Genomic DNA, 26,077 nt, shown 5'->3' with positions numbered 1-26,077 from the left:
AAAACAAGAGTTGGCAGTAAGCAGACACTGCCAAAGGGAGTAGATATACATCGAGTTCCGGTACAACAGTTTCACATCAAGACACCCATAAACTCCTGACATTTTTTTTTAAGGCAAATCTTATTGGTCACACATTGCTGTTTCATGCTCTGGAAGCTGTATAACTGGAGGCAATCACCAATCAGTATATTTGAAAAGAAACAACAAAATGTTTCTGTCAGTTCCTGATGAACAGATTGTCTACAGGAGTGAGCATCTCCCAGACTTCAGGAGGCAAAACAGTGCCGTCATTCTGCTCAGTCCCTGTAAGGAAGGAAATATAACACCACACACATTGAATAGGTGGACTAAGATACATTCTTCCTAGCACTTTTCATAGAAGTTCTAACATTACATATGATAGGAGAAGTGAAGAAGGCAGCGTGAGTAGGCAGCAGCCTCATTGTCAACATTCGCCTTTCAGACTAGCTACAGTTCAGACCAAGAAAACAGATCAGCTTCAAGTCAGATATCACACTGCATAATGCCAGTTAGGGACCCTCAGCCCCCGGCCACTATACACTTCTCCAGCAGTGCATAGGGGCCAGACAGAAGCCTCAAGTGTTGGGAGAATTGCTTGGGTACAGGAGCTATATCAGGCTAATATCTGAGGCCTTATATACCCCTCTCACAGCCCTCAGAGAAAGGTGGAGTAGTGTAGCTCTCAGTGCTATGGAGGATTCTGTTGTGTAATCCATAGACAGCCCTGGGGAGGTTACTGTAAATTATGCTGTGGGCTGTACTCACTGCGGTAGCAACCTCAAATCTGCCCTCTGTCTCTCCCTGGATTGCATCTTCTCTGTTGTGCCTCCCTGTCCCAGATCACTGCATGAGTTCATTGCTATTCCTATATGCAAATTTATGCCAGAAACTGACAATACTAGTAGATTACACCTATTTCATTCTGAAGGATCCCAAAGTGCTAAACATATAGTCATTAGTCACCCAACAATGAAAGGCAGCAAGCTTTCTACAGTAGCAACACTATCCAATAATCTTTAGGTAGGGAAGTGAAGAAGAATTTATCCAGGAATAAACTCAGCAGGAATCTAGGAAGGCAGAATGTAATCACCCAGCATGAAAGGAGACTGGATTTAGCACCCCCTGGTGTTACAAAAAGTGTCATGGGATTTTAATTGAGCCTATGTGTTCCAGGCTTTGGTGTTACATATTATCAAAAGATGCTGGGTAAAATTTTCAGGAGCGCCTCACAGCCAGATTTTTAGAGGTATATAGTCACTTAAAGATGCCTATAGGTGCCTAGCAGGATTTTCCTAAAGGTCCTAGGTGTTTTTTAAAATCCTAGTAGGTGTCTACCTGCATATTCAGGCATCTAAATTCCTTTAAAAATCTGTCCCTAAGTGAGTTAGGAGACTAATTCCTATTTTCAAAAGTGACTTTGGCACTTAAAATTCAGATCCTCAACTATTTAAACACCTAGCTCCCACTGATTTTTAGATTGATTTCAGTGGGAGTTAGGTGCCTATATACCTTCGAGGACCTGGGCCTTAGTCTTTCAATGAAATTGCAGCTCTTGAGTACCTAAGTCACTTTTGAAAATGGCACTTAGGCACTTTTGAAAATTTTACCCAATACCATTAAGCACAGAACACTTGAGCATCAAGCTGAGAGACTGATACAATGATTATTCAGAGGAAAGAATATCACTGACCGAGTCATGTGACTAACATGATTTCCTGGAGTAACCTGATCTCACGTCTGAAAACTGACCAGGTCCACTTAAACAGCATAATTTCACACTGCAATTTATCCCTCACTAATCAATGTCCATTAACGGAAAAGTATTCCCTGAAGCAGGCCAGAATGCTACTGGCTTCTACAATATTATAGCAGAGTGATTCTACCCATTACCTGCCCGTCGGAATATCCCCTGAAGTTAGGGTATTGCTTTTCCTAGGTCGCGGGTCCACTCGACCTGGGGTGGAGATCACCAAAAGGTCTTGAAGGCTGAACTGGGGACAATTTGTTTTTTGGAATACTGTTTGGGCACTCTGAAGTTTCGTTTGTCTCTTGTCTGAGGAGTTTCTGCTACTCAGATGGATTCTCCTGGAGTGGAAAGCACTTTCTGTGTAAACAAAAGTCAGATTTATATTCTGCAATCAATTTGCACCCCAGACCTCTTTTCCTAATGTCCATGTCTATGTATCTGAATCTGAGATACAAAGGGAGAAGAGATAGAGGGACAGAGAGTAAGAATACTGTAGGGGCAGATCTGCTGTATTCTTACACTTCGACTTGCGGGTATGCTAAGATTTCCTCTTGTGTTGCAATAATGTACGTTTGAGGCACACTGGGACTATCACCCTGTGTTTCCCCAGAGATGCACTAGGCACTTAGATGATATGATACAAATGTACTCCATGAAGATGACACTCACGTGGTCTATTGATGAGATGAGGGTGGTGGCGAAAAGGGAATATTATGGCCTTCTCTCCCGGTGCGAAACTGAGTTTGCTGAAGAATTCTGACAAGATAGGTTTCTTGTCTATTTCAGGCTCTAACAAGTTTTTGTGTGATCTATGGACTTTTGAGTATGAGGCCAAGTTCTCCCTGACATGGGGCTGGTGTTGCTTTCTCTGGCATCCAAATGGCACCAAAATCTGAGTGACTGTGCTTTCACAGTAAACCACGCCAGTTGCTGTTGTGATTGCAGCCCGAGGCTGAGCCAATATTGGGAAAGGCTTTGAAGAGGAATGAATTGGATTATCAGATACCCTGGAACAATCCACTGGTGTTTGGAGCTGGAGGGGAAAATCAGAAAGATCAAGTTAATGAGGGGCAAGAGTCAGACTTAGCCCGATGGTACCTAGGACCAAAACTTTTCTAGTGGCCCCAGCAGTTTCTACTGGATTTGAAATTTGATTATTATTTAAAAAACTAAAGGCCGGATTCTCTTTTATGCTAATGCCCCCTTTACATTACTGTAGTGGAGTTTAGGAGCTACAAAGGGGGCAGAAACAACCGCAGAGAAATACCCCAGTTTATGGGGTTCCCAGGCCAGTGCAGAGCTGTCTCTATAGGAGAGAGGCAGTGAAGTGGGCACACTGGAGGAGGGAGGGGACAGTCTTAGCATACTGTTCTCCAGATATTATCACCTCTCACAGGGCCCATTTGGGGCTGCTGCAGCCAGAGCATAGGTTGGAGAATCCTTGAGGCTGCTATATTTATGCGGGAGGTTAGGCAGGCCAACAGCTGCTCCAAGATTCAACTGGGGAGCGTACTGCCTTAAAGTCATGTTTGCACCCACTTCCATTCCTTTGTGAAGCATAGGTTTGGAGAAACAGAGATTCAAGGTCTAAATTTTTAGCCCTTATGACTGAGGAGATAACTTCCAGCTTATGTAATGTAGCATTGTCTGAATGAAATGTCTTCAGAAAAACAGAAGAAAAATTAGTAAATTGTAAACTATCCCATTAACCTCAGCGGTGCTCCCTTGCTCATGAAGCTATATGCCGGACACCTTGACAGCACCAAGGAATGATTCAACTACCATGTCAGCAGGTGCAGAATGACAGTTGAATATACTTTTGGAAGAAAAATTAGTAAAAACTATCCCATTAACCTCAATGGGGTGCTGACTTTGCACTCTAATGATAATTTAAATGTCAACATTAATCATTTCACTGCTGCTGATTTTAGGAGCAACACCTAGCTATTCTGAGATTGTGGGAGGATCTGGCTTGCACACTACCACCACATTTTTTGTCCTGCTCTGACATCTGACTTATCTGATCATTGCTGACAAGGACTGATTTTGTAGCTACTGTGTAATCAGAATGGGCGGTATATTGATCCTGTTGTTTAACATACTAGAGTAGTTTCCATTAGAATTATACCCTTTGTAGAATAACAGAATTATAGAAATGTAGGGCTGGAAGGGACCTCAAGAGGTCATCAAGTCCAGCCCCTTGCACTTAGGCAAGACCAAGTAAATCTAAACCTCCTCAGACAGACGTTTGCCCAATCAGTTCTTTACAAACTCCAGTGATGGGCATTCCATAACCTCCCTTGGAAGTCTATTAAATAATTTAACTCTCTTTATAGTTAGCAAGTTTTTCATAATATTTCATTTAAATCCACCTTGCTGCAGATTAAGTCCATTACTACTTGTCCTAGCGTCAGTAGACTTGGAAAATAGTTGATCACCATCCTCTTTATAACAGCCCTTAACATATTTGAAGACTGTTATCAGATCCCTCTTCAATCTTCTTTTCTCAAGGCTAAACAAGCCCAGGTTTTTTAACTTTTCCTCATAGGTCAGGCTTTCTAAACCTTTTATCATTTTTGTTGCTCTCCTCAGGACTCTCTCCAATTTGTGTACCTCTTTCTCAAAGTATGGTGCCCAAAATTGGACATAGTACTTCAGTTGAAGGTTCATCAATGCCAACTATAGTGGAACAATTACCTCTCATGTCTTACATACAACACTCCAGTTAATACACCCATAGTGACATCAGCCTTTCTCAACTGCATCATATTGTTGGTTCGTATTCAACATGTGATCCACTATAACCCCTACATCCTTTTCTGCAGTACCACCACCTAGCCAGTTATTCCCCATTTAGTAGCTGTGCATTTGATTTTTCATTTCTAAGTATAGTACTTTGCACTTTATTGAATTTCATCTTGTTGATTTCAGACATTTCTCCAATTTATCAAGGTCATTTTAAATTCTAATCCTGTCCTCTAAAGTGCTGGCAACCCCTCTCATCTTGTTATCATCTGCAGATTTTATAGGCATACTCTTTACTCCATTATCCAAGCCATTAATGAAAATACTGAACAGTACTGGACCCAGGACTACTCCTGCAGGGTCCCACTAGATAACAACCTCCCAGTTTGACAGCAAACCGTTGATATCGTCTCTTGGAATACAGTCTTTCAACAAGTTGTGCACCCACCATTTAGTAATTTAATCTGGACCATATTTCCCTAGTTTGCTTATGAGAACGTTGGATGTGATCATGTCAAAAGCCTTACTAAAATTAAGATATATCATGTCTACTGCTTCTCCCTTATCCACTATGCCAGTAACTCTGTCAAAGCAAATTAGATTGGTTTGGAATGATTTGTTCTTGACAAATTCATGTTGACGCTATTCCTTATACCACTATTATCCTCTACGTGCTTGCAAATTGAATGTTTAATAATTTGTTCCGGTATCATTCGGGTATCAAAGTTAGGCTGACTGGTCTATAATTCCCTGGGTCCTCTTTATTCCCCTTTTTAAAGGTAGGTACTATGTTTGCCCTGCTCCAATCCTCCGGGATCTCATCCATCCTCCGTGATTTCTCAAAGATAATTGCTAATGGTTCTGATACTGCTTAAACTTGTTCCTTAAGTACCATATGATGACTTTCATCAGGATCTGCTGACTTGAATATATCTAATTTACCTAAATATTCTTTAATCTGTTCTTTCCCTGTTTTGGCAGTCCTTCTCCCCTGTTAATATTAATTGTGTTGAGCATATGCTAGCATTAAACTCTTCAGTGAGCCTGAAGCAAAGTAGGCAACAGAGTTTGTAGGCTGGCTCTGGGGCCCACATTAAGTGTCATTTCCAGTCTGAGATGGATGTTTGAATGGACTGGAGATAGAAATATAGGCAAACTACTACAAATATATACTTACTAGTGTTCTGCTACTTACTATTAATCTTATGTTCATATCTGCTGCAGAGTGATGACCATGTACTGTGTGGTCCCTCAGGTCAGGGTTGGAGCTGTACTGGTCCGGGGCACTAGTTGAGTTCTGCACTATCAAGTTTGGCATGGAGCTGTAGTGCTGTACTGCTTGTTTTTCACGTGCATCTGAATACTCGTGAGTTTTGGTGTGCTCTTTTTGTGGGATGCTTGATTCCCCGTTAACTATTTCTTTCTTTGTTTCTTTTTCACCTGAGAAACTCTGAAGCAGAAGAGGAGTGCCAGGTCCTGACTCTGAACAAAGATAATGCTGAGAATGGAAAAAAATAAATTAAATCTCATATGAATAAAAAGCAATGCTGTTGTCAGAAGAAGAGCTGGGGCCAGTTTCTCTGGTGTAAACAGCACAAAAGGGCCATATTCTGGTTGTAAATGGCCAGTGGAGAATTTCCCTTGTGGAGGGGAAATCTCCATTTGTATAAACCTAGGGGAGGCATGTCCAGTGCCACATGACCCCTCACCAATCTGGTATAGGGGGACTGCTGAGGAAAGGAGGAAACATTTTGGTAGTGTGGCACAGGAGAGCTCCACTGCACCAATCCTCTACTGGCATAAGGTCCCTTAGAGATTTTATGCCAGAAATAAAGTTAGAAAAACACACTAATTGATGCTGTAACTGGATCCCTGGTGGACCACCTCTGTGTCGGGCTGACCTCAGACAGGGGAGAAATGAGCACCAGTTATCTTGTCTTCAGCAGTGTTTTTAGAAAACACTTCTGATGTCTGACAAAAGGTGACAACCAGATCTAGGCGACGATATTTGCTTATAAGATGCACATATTTGCCTACATGAAAAGTCTGTAGATGATTAGCCTAGGGTCCCTCACCTGCATGAGTGGAGAAAATTGAAAGTTTGTGAACACCAGTGGAGTCTTTTTATATATAATATGCCCATCACCATTATTATCCCATCTCATTAGTTTTCTTGTGGATGTTCTATTTCTGACCTTCGAACTTCTATTTCCCATGCCCCAAGAAGTAGGAGAATTAGTGAAAAATCAACTGAATCTTCCCCTTGCATTATACCTGTCTTAATCCTTGTGCTGTAGCTGTCCTGCTCACTAACTTCTGTTTGAAAGTCTTTATCTTCTCAGACCCAGACTCCCCCAGCAGCTCTATCTTCTTCTCTCGCAAATGGGCTGTTTTCTGCTCGTGCTTCATTCGCAGCTCCTGTAGCTGCAGCCTGTAGATAGAGATACAAATGGGTCCTAACAGGTCTAAAATAGTTCTGATGATACAAGTCCCACGGACTGGATCTTGGCTACAAATTCTGCCTTATATGGAACAAGTCTGGCCAGATCTCGAGGCAACATGATTCAGAGTATTGAGCTCTGCGCTAAACTCAGGAACTCTGGAATTCTAATCCTTGCTTTGACATGGATTTGTGAGCCAGTCACTTAACCTTTGTGTGTCCATTTCACCACCTGTCAGATTAGGATTGATAATGCTCATTTACCTATCTGACAGGGCCATCTCAAAGAACCATCAGTTAATGTAAAGTGCTATGTAAGTGATGGCTATTATTATTTAACATGAATTCAGAATGCATCCTCCACCCTACCTAATGAAAACTGAGCTGGAAATCCTCCTTACCTAGCATGTTCTTCTCGTGCCCTGGAAGCTGCAGTCTCCTGAAAGAGTGAATTGTTGTGCTGGAAAAACTTATCATATTTGTCCAAATCAGATTTGGGGTAAATTCTGCGAAAGCCACCTAGGTTTTTCTCCTCATATTTCTCAGCTTGTTTCAACCAAGTGGCTTGGCAGTTTCTATACTTCTCAGCCCTGAAAAAAAAATTCAGGTATAACCATTAACAAATCATGTGGGATACAGGCTTGGTACTAGGAATTTATGTTGCTATAACTACATTACTCACATCCCTGAGCAAAGCAGTTATAACGACCTGACTCCCAGTCATTGGGATGGCTTCTGTCATTGACATAGCTACTACCTCTCTGGGAGGTGGAGTACCGGAGTCGACGGGAGAGTGCTCCGCAGTCGATTTTTCGTGTCTAGACTAGACACAATAAATCGACCCGGTCATAGATATAAAGGGAAGGGTAAACACCTTTAAATCCCTCCTGGCCAGAGGAAAAACCCTTTCACCTGTAAAGCGTTAAGAAGCTAGGATAACCTCGCTGGCACCTGACCAAAATGACCAATGAGGAGCTGGAAGGGGGGAGAAACAAAGGTTCTCTCTGTCTGTGTGTTGCTTTTGCCGGGACCAGAGCAGGAATGCAGGTCAGAACTCCTGTAAAGGGCTAATAAGCAATCTAGTTAGATATGCGTTAGATTCTGTTTTGTTTAAATGGCTGATAAAATAAGTTGTGCTGAATGGAATGTATATTCCTGTTTTTGTGTCTTTTTGTAACTTAAGGTTTTGCCTAGAGGGATTCTCTATGTTTTGAATCTGATTACCCTGTAAGGTATTTACCATCCTGATTTTACAGAGGTGATTCTTTTACTTTTTCTTCAATTAAAATTCTTCTTTTAAGAACCTGATTGTTTTTTCATTGTTCTTAAGATCCAAGGGTTTGGGTCTGTGTTCACCTATGCAAATTGGTGAGGATTTTTATCAAGCCTTCACCAGGAAAGGGGGTGTAGGGTTTGGGAGGATTCTGGGGGGAAAGACATTTCCAAGCAGGCTCTTTCCCTGTTATATATTTGTTAGACGCTTGGTGGTGGCAGCAATAAAGTCCAGGGGCAAAAGGAAAAATAGTTTGTACCTTGGGGAAGTTTTTACCTAAGCTGGTAAAAATAAGCTTAGGGGGTTTTTCATGCAGGTCCCCATATCTGTACCCTAGAGTTCAGAGTGGGGAAGGAACCTTGACATGGTGGCAGAGCGGTGGGATTAACTTGAAATCATTTTGAGATCAATATACTTTCAAAGCTGGAGGGGGAGAGAACCTTTATTTCTCCCCTCCTCCAGGTTTGAAAGTATCTTGTCTCCTCATTGGTCATTTTGGTCAGTGCCAGCGAGGTTATCCTAGCTTCTTAACCCTTTACGGGTGAAAGTGTTTTTCCTCTGGCCAGGAGGGATTTAAAGGTGTTTACCCTTCCCTTTATATTTATGACAGACCCCCACTGGATCGATCACTGCCCCTTGATCCAGCAGGTAATGTAGACAAGCCCATAGCTACCATCTCTCCAGGAGGTGGAGTACCTACGCCAACAGGAGAAGCCTTCCCTTCAGTATAGGTAGCATCTTCACTGAAGCACTACAGCGGCGCAGCTGCAGCATTTGAAGTGTAGCCAAACCCTCGGAGAAATCTCCAGAGCAGGAGTTATTTTCATTTCACACTGTAATTGCATCCCTAATCCTGTCTTCTTAGTTTTGGTGAAATGTAGAATGGTTCTCATTTATCTTCCTACATAACCTATAACATAAATTTAAAGATTATCTGCAAAGGCAAAAAAAAATGAGCTTGTCTTTCTGGTTTCCCTATGGTTGTTAATGAGGGCCTGAAATTTTATTTTATTTTTTGCTTGTTTTTTACATTAGAAATTCAGGAACTGTCTAAGCTGGAAGACTCTATGATGACTAAAGAACTAGTTAAATGATGCCATCACAACAACCAACAAAGTGAAAGATGAGCTATCAAGAGGGGAAGGAATTTTTTGTCAGGTTATTTTTGTTACTTTAAATGAATTGTTCAATGAAATGTTAATTAACATTTTGAATAAAGGAATACTTCGTTAAACATTCAGCACCCTCACTTTTTCAATTCAGTTGTGAAGAGTTTATAGTAAACAGCCCTTACACATCCCAGTGGTGTGCCAACAAACAAGAAAAGACCAGACTTTACATTCCTGGTATTCTGAAGGTTAAAAAAACAAGAAAGAAAAAAACCTTTAAAAATATCTGTGCAGGCCATCTGTATACATCATAAAGAAGCAAAAAAAAAAAAAAGGTCATAAACTAATTAAAAAACATTGTTTGCAGGTCACCTTAAAATTATGGCTCACATAATCTGAGGAAATTAGTTGAAGCTGTATGACAACACACCTGGTCTCTTGAGAAGAGCATTGCTTCAGGAGTCTCTCCTTTCCTCGCCGTTTCTCTTCTTCTCGGATTTTTCTCTTGTCACAGGCCCCTAAATTTATCAGAACCAAAGTGTCATATAGCAGCTGGTCCTTCACTTCTTTGTCTAACCAGGAGTCAGTGGTGAAGCTTGGAGAGTGATTCACCTGAAACAACAAGAATGTAATCTATTTGCTGCAGTTGAGATGCGATGGAAATTACAACTCGGGACATTAAATTAGTCTGAAATCTAGATTACTGGGGATTCCAGTTAGAATCTAGAGTTGGCAAGGATCCTTGCCAGACTTCAATGTATGATACAGGTGTATAGTAGGATTCCATGGGCCAAATTCAGAAGTGACATAATGGGTGGGATAGATTTGGGAGAAAACAGGTGCAAGTGGCAGAGTGATGTAGCTTGAACCAATTTAGTACTCAGTGCAAGATCAATAACATATTAATTTGATATGCTGTGAGGACCAAATTCAGGCTCTGGTATTAGCAAATGCAGCTCCCATTGAGGTTAATGGATACCCCTGGAAGATTCTTTTGTGCAAACTGGAGAGTAAGGCTGTCCCCATGAGCTAGATTCCCACATACAGGAACAGATTTAAATTTCAAGGCTACAGATCAATGTGACTGTCTGTGGGAATTACTATTATTAGTTTATCTGCAGTCTAACCCCCTCTGCTGGTCATCCATCAGCTTTCCAAGCTGATGGAATAATGTAGGAAATGCTACAGGATGGACTTTTGTTAGGAGATCTAGAGAAACGACAAAGGCAAAAATCGGTGTTAAGGAAGAGGTTGGCAATAGCAACTCATTTGGCTGAATTTGGCCCCACAGGCAGGGAAGGGTAAAAAAAGGATACCAGTTCATGGTATGGATTTGTTATGAGATCTAAGAGACTTTTGCTGTGGTTCTTACCTCAAGCAACCAGGGTTTGAGTTTGTGATCCAACAGAATATCAAATCCTAATATTTCAAAGCAAGCGCTACCCACAGTGTGGTTGGGGAAGCAAGTGTGATAGTTATGTTTGATAATAGGATGTGCTGATATCAGGGTTTTAATAACAACATCTTCTATATTCCGCCACATCTGGTCGGTATCATAGCTATGCTTCTGCATGTACTTATTAAAGGTGGAGAGCTTCCTATGAAGAAAAAAAGGAAGTTGGTAGCCCATATTAATGGCAAATCAGTTCACAGTAAGCATTTTTCTGTATGTTTCCATGCTGCTTAAGTTAAGCATAGAAATTTGGGCCTCATGGAGATCCACATACCCACAGAAACAAAATAAGGATTAACAGAACGAGTTGTTAGTCAAACTCTTGCATAGATCAATGCAAGAGCTTCTCAGACATTGAGGATGGGAGACACACTAATACGTAGGGTTTCAACCAAATATGCTATGAATGTCAGTGAAGTGTGTCCTGCCTGCCTTTACCATGTTGCTAATAGGGAGAGGATCCCAGATATATGGGAAGGGATTCCCTGTATGAAAAAGAAGAACCATTGTTCTAATTAACCTCTTGCTCTTAGGACAATCCCATGCTTGAAAATTGTATTACTATAACCACATCAGTTGGGGGCAAGGTGATTTTTAATGATATAGTTATACTAGCATGAGCCCTAGCATGGACACAGTTATACTGGTATAAAGGTGCCTTACACTAGTATAATTATTCCTGTTCCTGTATGGGAATGGCTATACCAGCATAAAGCACCTTTATACCAATATAACTGCGTCCACACTAGGGGAGCTGTACAGCTTTAACTTAGAGCAGTACAACTTTCATGTGTAGACCAGGCTTTAGGATAGGAAATGGAGAGAAGCCACACATTATTGGACAGTGACCTAGGCCTTGTCTATACTACGAAATTAGGTCGATTTTATAGAAGTCGATTTTTAGAAACTGATTTTATACAGTCGATTGATCGTTCCCCTCTATTCGACGTTGGTGAGGCCTCATCTGGAGTACTGTGTCCAGTTTTGGGCCCCACACTACAGGAAGAATGTGGAAAAATTGGAAAGAGTCCAGCGGAGGGCAATAAAAATGATTAGGGGACTGGAACACATGACTTATGAGGTGAGGCTGCGGGAACTGGGATTCTTTAGTCTGCAGAACAGAAGAATGAGGGGGGATTTGATAGCTGCTTTCAACTACCTGAAAGGGGGTTCTAAAGAGGATGGATCTAGACTATTCTCAGTGGTAGCTGATGACAGAACAAGGAGTAATGGTCTCAAGTTGCAGTGGGGGAGGTTTTGGTTGGATATTAGGAAAAACTTTTTTACTAGGAGGGTGGTGAAACACTGGAATGTGTTACCTAAGGAGGTGGTGGAATCTCCTTCCTTAGATATTTTTAAGGTCAGGCTTGACAAAGCCCTAGCTGGGATGATTTAGTTGGGGATTGGTCCTGCTTTGAGCAGGGGGTTGGACTAGATGACCTCTTGAGGTCCCTTCCAACCCTGATATTCTATGATTCTATGTCCACACTAGTGCATTAAGTCGGCGGAATGTGTCCTCACTACCGTGGTTAGCATCAACTTACAGAGCTGCCCATTGGAATTCTGAGTTAAGCTCCCAATGCCTGATGGGGCAAAAACATTGTCGTGGGTGGTTTTGGGTACATGTCGTCAGGCCCCCCACCCTCCCTCCCTCCATGAAAGCAATGTCAGACAATAGTTTTGCGCCTTTTTTCCTGGGTTACCCATGCAGATGCCACACCACGGCAAGCATGGAGCCCACTCAGCTCACCGTCACCATATATCTCCTGGGTGCTGCTGGCAGGTGTGGTACTGCATTGCTACACAGCAGCAGCTCCTTGCCTTTGCGGCAGATGATGCAGTAGGACTGACAGCCATTGAACATCTCCTGGGTGCTCCTGGCAGACTTCGGTGAGGTCAGTCAGGGGTACCTGGACAGACATGGCTATCTTCCTCTTAGAGCACTGAATGGGAGCCAGAGACTCCAGGTCATTCTCTTCTTTAAGTTTCGTCTCATGGAGATTCAGTCTTGCCTGGAATATCATGCGAGCTGGAGGCTTCTGCCTCAGGCTGCTCTCCCAGCCAGCAGCACTGTGCAGTAACACCTACCCCAGCCTACCCCTTGCTCCCATAGCTCAGGAAGCCTGGACAGTAGCAAGGAGCAGTTCAACTTTAAGATTAAACTCGATAAGTTTATGGAGGAGATGGTATGATGGGATAACATGATTTTGATAATTAATTGATCTTTAACTATTCATGGTAAATAGGCCCAATGGCCTGTGCTGGGATGTTAGATGGGGTGGGATCTGAGTTACTACAGAAAATTCTTTCCTGGGTATCTGGCTGGTGAATCTTGCCTATATGCTCAGGGGTTAGCTGATCGCCATATTTGGGGTCGGGAAGGAATTTTCCTCCAGGGCAGATTCAAAGAGGCCCTGGAGGTTTTTCGCCTTCCTCTGTAGCATGGGGCACGGGTCATTTGCTGGAGGATTCTCTGCTCCTTGAAGTCTTTAAACCATGATTTGAGGACTTCAATAGCTCAGAAATAGGTGAGAGGTTTTTCGCAGGAGTGGGTGGGTGAGATTCTGTGGCCTGCGTTGTGCAGGAGGTCGGACTAGATGATCATAATGGTCCCTTCTCACCTTAGTATCTATGAATCTATACGCTGAGCAAGTGAAGAATGGTGGTAGAATGTGCCTTTGGACATTTAAAAGCTCGCTGGCACTGTCTGCCGACTAGATCAGACCTCAGCGCAACCAACATTCCCATTGTTATTGCTGCTTGCTGTGTGCTCCATAATATCTGTGAGAGTAAGGGGGAGACATTTATGGCGGGGTGGGAGGTTGAGGCAAATTGCCTGGCGTCCAATTTTGAGCAGCCAGACACCAGGGTGAAGAGCACAGTAAGGCGTGCTGTGCATCAGAGAGGCTTTGAAAAACCAGTTTCATGACTGGCCAGGCTTCGTGTGACAGTTGTGTGTGTTTCTCCTTGATGCAAACCCACCCCCTTTCTTGATTTTAATTCCCTGTAAGCCAACCACCCTGCCCCCTTCGAAATGAAGTAACTATTGTTTTGAAACCATGCATTCTTTCTTTATTAATTAAAAAAAAATGAGATAACGGACAAGGTAGCCTGGGTGGGGTGGGGGAGGAGGGAAGGACAAGGCCACATTGCTTATTGTAGCTACACTAAAAATCAAACTGTTTGAATGACAGCCTTCTATTGCTTGGGCCATCCTCTGGAGTGAAGTGGCTGGGAGCCCGGAGCCTCCCCACCCCCGTGTTCTTGGGCGTCTGGGTGAAGAGGCTATGGAACATGGGGAGGAGGGTAGGCGGTTATACAGTGGATGCAGCGGGGGTCTGTGCTCTTGTTGACTTTCCTGCAGCTCCAACAGATGCTTCATCATGTCCGTTTGCTCCCCCAACAGATGCTTCATCATGTCCATTTGCTCTCCCATTAGCCTCAGCATCATGTCCTGCCTCTGCTCTTCATGCTCACTTAATTTTTTCCTGGCCTCTGCCACTGAATGCCTCCATGCATTAAGTTGTGCCCTACCAGTGCGGGAGGACTGCATGAGCTCAGAAAACATGTCATTGCAAGTGCGTTTTTTTCGCCTTCTAATCTGCGATAACCTCAGGGATGGAGATGATAGGGGGAGCGTAGAAACATTCTACGCTCTACGATTCTGGGGGGACTGCATGATCACCTGTGCTGCTGAGTGCTCCTGAGTTCGCCATGCTAACCAAACAGGAAATGAAATTCAAAATTTCCCGGGGCTTTTCCTGTGTACCTGGCTAGTGCATTGGAGTTCAAAGTGCTGTCCAGAGCAGTCACAATGGAGCACTCTGGGATAGCTCCTGGAGGCCAATACCGTTGATTTGCATCAGCACTACCCCAAATTTGACCCAGCAAGGTCGATTTTAGCGCTACTCCCCTAGTTGAGGGGGAGTACAGAAGTCGATTTTAAGAGCCCTTTAGGTCGATGGAACAGGGTTCGTTGTGTGGACGCAGTCATTTTTAAATCGACCTAATGCGACTAAATTTAACCTAACCCTGTAGTGTAGACCAGGCCCAAGGCATTGCTCCAAGACAATTCATACTAGTGAAGCCTTTCTGGCACCAACAGAGCACTGCAGAAGAAACATTGGCACCACTGGAGTTCCTGCTGCTATTGGCAAAGAGCAATACTGCTAAGAAGAAATGGATACCACTGAGGTCCTAGTGGCAATGGACAGGGTACTATGTAGAAACAGCTAGAAACATGGTGAAAAGAAAAGAAAAGGACTGGGAGAAGAATGTGGGCAAGAGGAAAAACCTGACTGATCATTATATATAGATTTATCTACATTAGACAGCCAAACATAACCACCAAGGACAATAAACAGAGTAATGTAATCCAGAAGCACCAGTTGCAACAAATGCATTGGTATTTCCAATTTGAAGGACAGTTCACTTTTTTTTCTCCTGCTTCTGGCCTCTCACTAATATTCATCTCAGCTTCTTTAAATTATTTATATAACCAATGACACAAAATACACTCTTCACTGGCTGCATGGAAAGAAATATTTCCTAAACATATATGAAAAAAGTGTGAAAATGCATATGAAGATTCATGAGAACAGACTAACATCCCCTGGCTGTGATTAATGTTCTCTCTCTCTTACCTCTTACTTCCAGAATCTTCATCTCGGACAAAATTAGTACTGTGCTTGTTAATGGAATAATTAGTCAGGTGCATGCAGACGTCATCCTACAAATAAACGAATGGGTTATAAGGTGAGAGAGACATCTGCCTTCTTCACTCTCCCTGTACATGATGATACCTGGTCACACTACTTAATGCAGAAAAAAATCTAAGTACAAGACATTTAATAGCAGTACTTATCTCATCACTCTCATGAACCCAACACAGTCTTAAGATCATTTAAATGGGACCACTTGCATGAGTAAAGTCATTGTGGTATGCTTCCAATGAAGTGAGCTGTAGCTCATGAAAGCTTATGCTCAAATAAATTTGTTAGTCTCTAAGGTGCCACAAGTACTCCTTTTCTTTTTGTGGTATGTAAGTGTTTGCAGGATCAGCCCCTAACTGCCCAGAAACTATTATGTAGTGTTATTGTGTGCTGTTAAACTCTAGCTATGTTCTACCACAGAGGTGGCTGCATTTCAGTGGTGGGTGAGATGATTCATCTATAACCTTACCCATGTCACTTTGATGAAGTGAGGATTAATTATTATTGTTTGTGAAGGGCGTGCAGATCCTCAGATTAAAGGTATCATAGCAGTCCAAAGCATTATTGTTTCTCTGTGCCACTACATTTCAACAGATAGTTCCTGTTGTTATGAATTTGAATGGTGTTAATTTATGTTAACAGGGTTCTTTACTCACCAGATTGCTGTGTGAGGGGTCAGAGTAGGCTGATGTAGCAAAGCGTGCAAGGCCCTCATTATAGACAAATATCCTCAGAGGGTCACATGATGTCACAAGCACATAAATCCTCAGATCAAACTTAAAACGATCAATAATAAAAGGCTGGGAAAGAGAAGATGAAACTGAGTTGCTTATAGTTTGTTTGAAGTACAAGAGGAACATTAGTAACTCATTAACTCGAGACTGAGGTGATGAAAATAGCTGTACAGTCCCACCTACAAGCTGAAAAAACAAAACCAAGACATGCAATCCTTATAACAATACTTAGCACATATACATCACCTTCCTTCATCAAAGTGCTAGACAGATATTCAGTAATTAAGCCTTACAACATTCTTTGGGCGATAACAACACTTCCTTATCTATCTCCATTTTAGAAATTGGGAAACTGTCTGGGTTAAGACATTCCATCCAAGTAAGGGTAATTGCAAACTTTATGCAGAGCGTGATCATTTTAATAAGATCACATGATCAGAACTAGTCATGGACACTTAATAGATCTAGGTGTTCTTAATATGCAAACAAAAATTTACATGTACCCCAGTATCCGGTATATAAGCAATTCTTGCTAGAGTACTTTTCTCTTATAAATGATGTTTCTTATAGTTATTCAAATATTGGGAAATTGGAGAATTTAAGAACAGTAATGTATTCTATCGTACTGAGCACAGCAGCAACACTATAATAGTAATTAAACTAATCCGTCATTGAGTTCTTTACATGTTCTGAGCATTGAACAAACTCATTAATCGTCACATAAAGTCTATGAGGTGGATAGGTCCCCCCCCCATTTTAAAAGTGGGGGGAAACAGACATGGAACAGTGATTTGCTGAAAGCCACACAGTGAGTCAGCACAAGAGAAGATATAAACTCTAGCAGTTCTGAATCCCAGCTCCCCAGACCATGCTTTATCTCTCTAAAAAAAAATCAGTAATAAATAATAATGAAACATATTCAAAATGAAAGAACAAACCAGAGTAAAAACTTAGGTTCTGGTATTTACATTATAGGTGTCCCAAAGGCACAGGAGATCCCAGAGGCTTGAATGTGGATGTTTCCTTAGGAAGAGAGGGTAATGCCAAAATGTCAGCCAAAAGATTCTTGAGTAAAATAGGTTATAAACAGGTTTGTGAGACTGGGTACAAACAATCCCCTCACTCTCTCCTCCAGTTGGGCCTACGGAAATATTGTATATATTTGAGAGCTAACTCACTCTACAGCAGGAAGGAGATTTCCCTCATCTAGTTAGGTTCATCCAGCAAAGGTGAATTAGCTTATATAAAAAGCTTATTCAAAAATTACTTAGGAACCCAATGGCACACAAAAGAGGAATTATTTCAATGGTCATGTATTCAAAGGCAATGAGTGCTGTTTATGACTGGATGATCACAGGCAAGCAAGGCTGAGCTGAATTAAAGTCTGGTTTAATGACATAAAAGTAATCTTGGGATGTGGAATAGGGAGATTACCCTTGAGATGTAGAGCTGGCAGATCATATCCTCTCCAGGTTTTATGTCTTTCAAAGATCTGGTGATGAAGATGCCTCTCCCCTGACAGCCAGAGTCGGGCTTACAGATGTATGTCTTATGTTTCCTTGATCTGCTATAGGTCTGCAAATCCCCATAGCTGTAGGGAAAGATGATGCGCGGGGGGGGGGGGGGGGGAGAAAGAAAGAAAAGCAAGACAATCAGAATTACATGATTCTGAGGTTTGATGTCTCACAGCCTACCAATGCTAGAAACGTTTTGGCAGACAAATGCAAATGTCTACAGAACCAGTGATCACAAAGAAAAAAACATCTGTCCCTCCAGAGCCAGGAATACAACCTGTTCTCTAGCTCTCAGTAAACCTTTATTTCCAGTAGAAGCAAGTTTGGAGTGAATCACACAGTCTTATGGGAATGATCTCTTTTTTGATTTTTAGAGAAAAGAGATTTTTAATATGATATAGAAATCATCTCCTCTTCCAAAGAGGGAAGATACTTCATCCCATTGAGTAATACAGCAATGGACTTCATCCAGAAAAATAAAAGGAATTTTATTCCATTCACTGCCAAGGGGCTTGCATCACCAGTGAATACATGGTGCATTCAGCTCAAAGCAACATCATTCTACTATGAAAATGTTCCTAGTCTTTTTCCATTACTCTGGGTAAAGAAAAGAGCAGAAAGATAATGGGTTTGATTCTCTTCTTACTTGCTCAAGTTTTACTTTGGAGCATCTTCATGGAGCTCTAAGAAGATACTCTCAATTTACACTGGTGTAAGAGGAGACTCAGGCCCAAAGTAAGGAAGGCTGACATAAAGGATGAGTGGAAAAAGTGAGGGTGATGGTGAAGAGAAGCAAGACAAGAGGAAAATCAGTCAGTAAACATTGTAAGGAAGACTCACTCAGCAGGAAGACACCAGGTCCTGGGAAAGAAGTTAAATTCTTTAGGAAAGAGCTTTAGCATCCTGCTCATGTTCCTGGCCAGCAGATCCTTCCTACATATTTCACTCATCCCAGGGAAGTGGTTGATTTTCTGGAAAGAAGTCCAGAGAAAAGGCATAATAATAAGCATCTTCCTGGTCTCTTGGTCATTTGCACTGGGGAAAAAAGTAATAATTTAATATCCACTCCACCTCACAGAGATAAGTACCTGATAACTTTTCATTTCCATTACCCGATCCAGTGAGACTGAATAGTCTGTCCAATAGAGGGTCCACTCATCATTCTCACCTGCTTCCCGTAAGCCATACTGCTTAGCAGCCCGACGCACTGCATCATAAGAAAAGAAACAGTTTCAATCATACTAGAAATTTAGACTTTAGAAAATTCTGTTTGGACTCAGAAGGAGATATAGAATCATGGTTCAGTTATACCACTCAGCTCAGATATCTATAGACCTCAGCTCTACTCTGAGTGGCAGCTTCCAGTCCTCTAATCTCTACGGATACGCTGCCCAAAAACCATCCATTTTGTCTGACAAATTGGACAGTCACTGGTGACTACTGAACAAGTTGACCTCTCCAGTATGCTGCTAGAAACTTTACACTAGCTAGCAAAAATTGCAGGATGGAGTAAGCTTGCGTTGCTGTTGCATTGGTCTTTCTGAACAACGGTGAAAAGCAGAACTTCTTGAAATAAAAAAATTAAATGATTCATTTTATGTGGAATGGAGCCATTTGAATTGGTTCCCCATGTTGCAAATCCACAACAAGCATTCAAATCTTGCACTGGCAAAAGTTCATGGATATGACTTCTTGCCTAACTTCAGTCACGAGAAGGGAAACATATTTGATGATCACAAGCTAGTGCCTTTAGACGATTTAGCATCATTAGCAGACTGTGCTTGAGGAGGGCAAGTAATAAAATACCAGGGGATGCTGTTGGTTAATATTGAGATACGCTAAGAGAGCTATGTGGTGCCAAATGTGTGGAATAACAGGAATGCTGTAGGTCAGGAATGAGTTTCACTAGTAGGGGAATCTTGCACAATGCTTGCCCAGACTGCATGAGGTTTCTAAATGATGCTTGCATTTGGTCATATTCATAAGCACTAAAATTCAGTTAACAAGTCACATGACAAAATAAATTCCATTTTAAATTGAGCTCTTTTTCCTAAGAGTAAATGAAAATATACATTTCTTTACATGAATAGACTGGGTCACAATTCTTTGGCTTACCTTCTACATTTGGGAAAGATGAGAAAGATACTCACCACTATCATACTTGCAGTTGGTCAGACTTATCACAGGTCATCTGGAAAAAAATAAAAAAAAGCAGAAAGACAGAGGCATACAGACAAGGACCAGTTTACGCTTTATGGGGAAGCCCTGGGAACTTTACAGTTGTACTTCCATAAATTTATGTAAAGCACTATCTAAATGATCATCTAATAGGCTAGTCACCAGGATTGATCACTGTTTTTTGCTCAGTGGTCACTTCAAAAATTATTTGCTGGAGACAAACCAAATAACTATGCATTTAGTCTCTATAGAAAAGAAAGGCAGGTACTATTAAGTAAACTTCTCTGAAGACAATGATACAACAAGCACAATGTGAATGTTATTCCCTGGTTACATGGTCTCCCTCCAGCACATATCATCAGAGAAACTGGGGGGAGCAGACTGCTGGGATGGAGACCTGAGAATTCCCCATGCCTCCAACCTCAGCAGCACCCTTAATAGTATGCTCCCCGATTGCATTGGCTAAACTAACCCACTTTGCAGAACCCTCAGAAACCGGGGGCCCCTATGCTTTCAACTGCCATTTTTCACTCTGGGGCTTTGCCTGCAAGCCAGAATCCACAGCAAAAACTGTGGAATCCATAGCAGCAAGCTCAGCCTCCATTTTGCAGTCAGGCTCAGGATGAGAGGCCACTGAGGATAAGTCTATGCAGCAGCTAAACACCAGAGGCTGGCCTGAGTCAGTTGACTTGGGCTCCCAGTGCTTGGGCTGTAAAAATGCTCTGTAGACGTTTGGGCTGGTCTGGAGCCCAAACTCTACTGGGACCCTGCAAGGCGGAGGGGAGGGGAGGGGAAGATCCCAGAGCCCGGGCTCCAGCCTGAGCCTGAATGTCTATATGGCAATTTTTAGCTCAGCAACCAAGCCCCGCAATCCCAAGTCAGCTGCCCTAGGCCAGCTGCAGCAGTGCCGTAGGTCCTTTATTCCAGTGTAGATGTACCCTGAGTCAGGAGCCACAGAACCAGCAATAGCATCTCCCACATGTCATAAAAGGACACTGACTCCCCAGAACCCATTTCCCCACAGACATCTGGAGCCTGTTAGGACCCAGCCACAACTACCCCACCCTGTGCTTTACTCACAGAAACCCACACATTCCCAGGCACAGGATCACCACACCAGGGGCAGCCTGCCACTGCTCAGGGCACTGATTTACTAAATGTGTCCCCCAATGAAAACAGGCTGTCTTCAATGGCCACAAACAGTGTAGTCCAGGGGTCCCCAAACGGTGGGGTGTGCTCCCATAGGGGGACAAGGAGGAACGTTCAGGGGGTCGCGCGGCAGGGCTGGGCCAGCCCCCATGCAGGGTGGGGAGGGAGCACCACCCAGCCCAGCTGTGCCCCAGCCCAGCTCCGCTCTGCCCCCAGCCCAGCTCCGCTCTGCCCCCAGCCCAGCTCCGCTCTGCCCCCAGCCCAGCTCCAGCCACAGCCACTGCTCTGCTTTGCCCCCTGCTCCATCCCCAGCCCAGCTCTGCCCCCATTCCTGCTCTGTCCTCAGGCCAGCTCCGCCTCTAGCCCCAGTTCCTCTCCCATTCCCAGTTCTGTCCCTGGCTCCGTCTTCAGCTCAAGCTCTTCTTCTGAAAAGGGGTCGGCACCACCATGTTGCGCGACAGACACTTGACAAGATTACCGTACTTAGTGACGGACATTGGGGGCATTATGTCATCCAAGGTTTTTTGAACCACGGTCCTCATACATGGACCTCAAAATTTTTACCACAGCACTTGTCCGTGTACAGACACGTTGCCGACCCCTGCTGCTAAATCAACTGTGCTGTAATGGGTGGGAGGGGCGTACGGACAGATTCCATTACTGGTAAGTGGGTGTGCAACAGGGAAAGTTTGGGCACCACTGGTGTAGTCACAGACCCCAGTTGTACGCTTCAGGGAAACTTTTAGAACCTTGGAAGCAGTGATTAATATAATAAAAACCTGCCTATGAAAGGACAGGAGATGGCAAACCTCTGAGGCTTTACAGCCCAAAGGAACCCTCTTAATAGAGTTAGTGCTCTCACCATAATTCAGCAGGTCTCTGGCCAGCTGCTTATTTCCTAAACACGGAGGGGCATTAGAGAGAGAGTGACTTAAGAAGCAAGCATCAAGAAAGGCACAACAGGAACAAAAACAACCTGCACAACAATCCCCTCAGCAACCACCAGCTCAACACTACAACAGCCTTGCTCATGTGGGAGGTATACCATACCCAATCACCTTTCCCACAGCTAGAACACACTCCTCCACAGAGGTAGAGTCTGGAGCCAAATCAACAACCCGATATCCCCAGGTTAAACCCTCAGAATCTGAAAGCAACTGCGGTCTTTGTCCCCCTGGGCTGACTGTGCCAACCAAGAGGGCAGACAAAAGCCAGCTAAGACAAAAGAAACCCTGAAACGAACGCCACAACAACCACAAAACTAAACAAACACAACAAAACCCAAACCCCATTTCCCCAAAACAGAAAAAGTGAACAGCGAAGCACACCCACTCTCAACCTGCCTCCCAAAAACTCCCACAATGAAGAGAGACACAGAGAGAGCACACAAAGTGGTGGGGTTCACTAGAATCACAATTTTCTGTAGACGTTTCATACACTCAAAAAGCTTCAACTGATTTTTAATAAGAAGAAGAATTTGAAGGCGTTCTAACCAACAGGACAACAGTATGCAAATGAAATAAGGAAGAGACGAATGGAGAGATGGTAAGAGGAAGAAGGGGAGGATAAGGATTACGAATTTTACCTCTGATATTGCAGTCCCCTGGGGAAGGAAGAAAAGAGGACAGAGTAACCCTAATCAAGTCTCTTGTGGTATGGATTACCAGCTCCAGTAGTAAGGCTATATCAGACATCTGATGATGATTTCAACAAGAAAATATTATATTTTAACAACACAATATAATAGAAAAGAGTGAGCACATTTTACATAATAGATGTAGAAAAAGAATACAGTGATGAGCACTACAGAAATGCTTGTAAAGATTCATAGATTCATAGATATTTAGGCCAGAAGGGACCATTATGATCATCTAGTCTGACCTCCTGCACAATGCAGGTCACAGAATTTCACCCACCACTCCTAAAAAAGACCTCACACCTATATCTATGCTATTGAAGTCCTCAAATTATAGTTTGAAGACCTCAAGGAGCAGAGAATCCTCCAGCAAGTGACCCGTGCCCCATGCTACAGAGGAAGGCGAAAAACCTCCAGGGCCTTCCAATCTGCCCTGGAGGAAAATTCCTTCCCGACCCCAAATATGGCGATCAGCTAAACCCTGAGCATATGGGCAAGATTCATCAGCCAGATACTACAGAAAATTCTTTCCCGGGTAACTTGGATCTTACCCCATCTAAAAACCCATCACAGGCCATTGGGCCTATTTACCATGAATATTTAATTACCAAAACCATGTTATCCCATCATACCATCTCCTCCATAAACTTATCGAGTTTAATCTTAAAGCAAGATAGATCTTTTGCCCCCACTACTTCCCTCGGAAGGCTATTCCAAAACTTCACTCCTCTGATGGTTAGAAACCTTCGTCTAATTTCTAATCTAAATTTCCTAGTGGCCAGTTTATATCCATTTGTTCTTGTGTCCACATTGGTACTGAGTTTAAATAATTCCTCTCCCTCTCTGGTATTTATCCCTCTGATATATTTATAGAGAGCAATCATATCTCCCCTCAACCTTCTTTTAGTTAGGCTAAACAAGCCAAGCTCCCTGAGTCTCCTTTCATAAGACAAGTTTTCCATTCCTCGGATCATCCTAGTAGCCCTTCTCTGTACCTGTTCCAGTTTGAATTCATCCTTCTTAAACATGGGAGACCAGAACTGCACACAGTATTCCAGGTGAGGTCTCACCAGTGCCTTATATAACGGTACTAAAACCTCCTTATCCCTACTGGAAATACCTCTCCTGATACATCCCAAGACGACATTAGCTTTTTTCACAGCCATATCACATTGGCAGCTCATAGTCATCCTATGATCAACCAATACTCCAAGGTCCTTTTCCTCCTCCGTTACTTCTAGTTGATGCGTCCCTAGCTTATAACTAAAATTCTTGTTATTAATCCCTAAATGCATGACCTTACACTTCTCACTATTAAATTTCATCCTATTCCTATTACTCCAGTTTACAAGGTCATCCAGATCCTCCTGTAGGGTATCCCTGTCCTTCTCTAAATTAGCAATACCTCCCAGCTTTGTATCATCTGCAAACTTTATTAGCACACTCCCACTTTTTGTGCCCAGGTCAGTAATAAAAAGATTAAATAAGATTGGTCCCAAAACTGATCCTTGAGGAACTCCACTGGTAACCTCCCTCCAACTTGACAGTTCACCTTTCAGTAGGACCCGTTGTAGTCTCCCCTTTAACCAATTCCCTATCCACCTTTCAATTTTCCTATTGATGCCCATCTTATCCAATTTAACTAATAATTCCCCATGTGGCACAGTATCAAACGCCTTACTAAAATCTAAGTAAATTAGATCCACTGCGTTTCCTTTATCTAAAAAATCTGTTACTCTCTCAAAGAAGGAGATCAGGTTGGTTTGGCACGATCTACCTTTTGTAAAACCATGTTGTATTTTGTCCCATTTACCATTGACTTCAATGTCCTTAACTACCTTCTCCTTCAAAATTTTTTCCAAGACCTTGCATACTACAGATGTCAAACTAACAGGCCTATAATTACTTGGATCACTTTTTTTCCCTTTCTTAAAAATAGGAACTATGTTAGCAATTCTCCAATCATACGGTACAACCCCTGAGTTTACAGATTCATTAAAAATTCTTGCTAATGGGCTTGCAATAAAATAAAAAATAATACTAGAATACCAGAATACTAGAAAACCAGTAGTTATGAAACCAAAGGAAGAGCACTCTTTCTGTTGCAGTGGGAGAAAAAGATATGGCAGTTACTCAACAAGATTGGTTATTTAGGAATCAACCTAAGAATGGGATTCCCCAAAGTCGTGAGCCAAAGGGCAAATGGGCATCAACAGAAAATATTTATGCTCAGAAACTGTACATCTTCTTTTTCTCCTGGACTATTCTGCAACTCTTACTAGCATATCTATTTCACATCAGAATGAAAGCTCCCCTGAACTATGTTCTTTCCATGAACACTAGTGTCTAATTATTATTACTATTATTTATTATGGTAGTAACTATTACATGTTAGGTTCTTTCTGTACATTCAAGAAAAGGCAATCCCTACTCTGAGTTGCTGACCACCTACAAAACTTAAAATCATCACTTTTTCTGAACACCTTCATTTCCCCTCCACTCCAACACATTTACCTATCCCTCTCACTACAAAAATTCTGTGTTCCTCCCCTTCTGCATAGCACCACTCTGAATACCCTATTCTCCAACATCTCTTCCCCACATTACCCTCCTCTATTTTCAGTAGCTCTACTATGAACATATAAAAGTCCCTCTTCAGGACTTTTACAGCCCTTTCAATAGTTATTTCTAACCTCTTTCTCTTTCTTTTCTTTTTCATGGATATGTTAGGATCTTGAATTCTTCTTTTCTTCTCTTCACACCCCACTGTATCCTGGTCTATGGTGTCCAAGGCATTGTCTTTTCTTTCTAGTTCTCTTGGTAAAAAGTCTAGTTCAGTTGCATCTTTCTCATCTGACTCTTCTGTCTCCTGCTCCACTCCTTCAAAGGATCCATATTTTTGCAGTATAGCTGATGCCTTCATCCTGTGGAAACATCCACAACAGACCAGAAGAAAAGTGAACAGTGTACAGGGATGAGCAATAGTCCCATCAATCTTTTCGTGGATCCAGCTGCTTCCTCAAATACAGCTGATAAAACAGAATACTGTATAACTCCCTGCATATTCCCAAGTTAGGAACAGATATGTTCATCCCCTCCTCACAAGTCCACCCTCCATGCCTCTCTCCCCATTTCGACAGGATCAGATATCTACCTATATATGTATCTGCTTCTGTCAATAGTGATTCCCATCTGAATGGCATCTCTGCACGGGAAAATAGCTTTGTTTGACGCTGACGAATATTTCTAAACTCCTGCTATCTGTGATATTATGCTAATAGAACATCAGAAAGCTGTCTTGGCGCAGATCCTTAGTGTTATTGCAAGAAACTACAATGGAAGGATTAATAGCTTTTGTCTCACTAG

General features: G+C 42.5%; 1 protein-coding gene across 1 annotated transcript; it reads right to left on the bottom strand.

The window, feature by feature from the left end:
• On the bottom strand, positions 1-25,972 carry TTLL6 (tubulin tyrosine ligase like 6). Its single transcript, XM_073325795.2, has 15 exons — positions 25,405-25,972; positions 19,899-19,939; positions 18,837-18,955; positions 18,589-18,719; positions 17,669-17,825; positions 16,157-16,300; positions 15,432-15,517; positions 10,708-10,933; positions 9,766-9,947; positions 7,355-7,543; positions 6,788-6,944; positions 5,709-6,011; positions 2,438-2,801; positions 1,912-2,125; positions 1-303 (listed from the first exon to the last, which is right to left on the bottom strand). The coding sequence occupies exons 3-15, from the start codon at positions 18,855-18,857 to the stop codon at positions 297-299; spliced, it is 2,181 nt and encodes a 726-aa protein (XP_073181896.1). The 5' UTR covers positions 18,858-18,955; positions 19,899-19,939; positions 25,405-25,972; the 3' UTR covers positions 1-296.
• Between the last annotated feature and the right edge of the window lie 105 nt (positions 25,973-26,077).

This window comes from Lepidochelys kempii, chromosome 27, assembly GCF_965140285.1.
Source record: "Lepidochelys kempii isolate rLepKem1 chromosome 27, rLepKem1.hap1, whole genome shotgun sequence".
Taxonomy (NCBI): Eukaryota; Metazoa; Chordata; order Testudines; family Cheloniidae; genus Lepidochelys; species Lepidochelys kempii.
The sequence above is the reverse complement of the archived record's forward strand: the minus strand, read 5'-3'. Positions and strand labels throughout refer to the sequence as shown.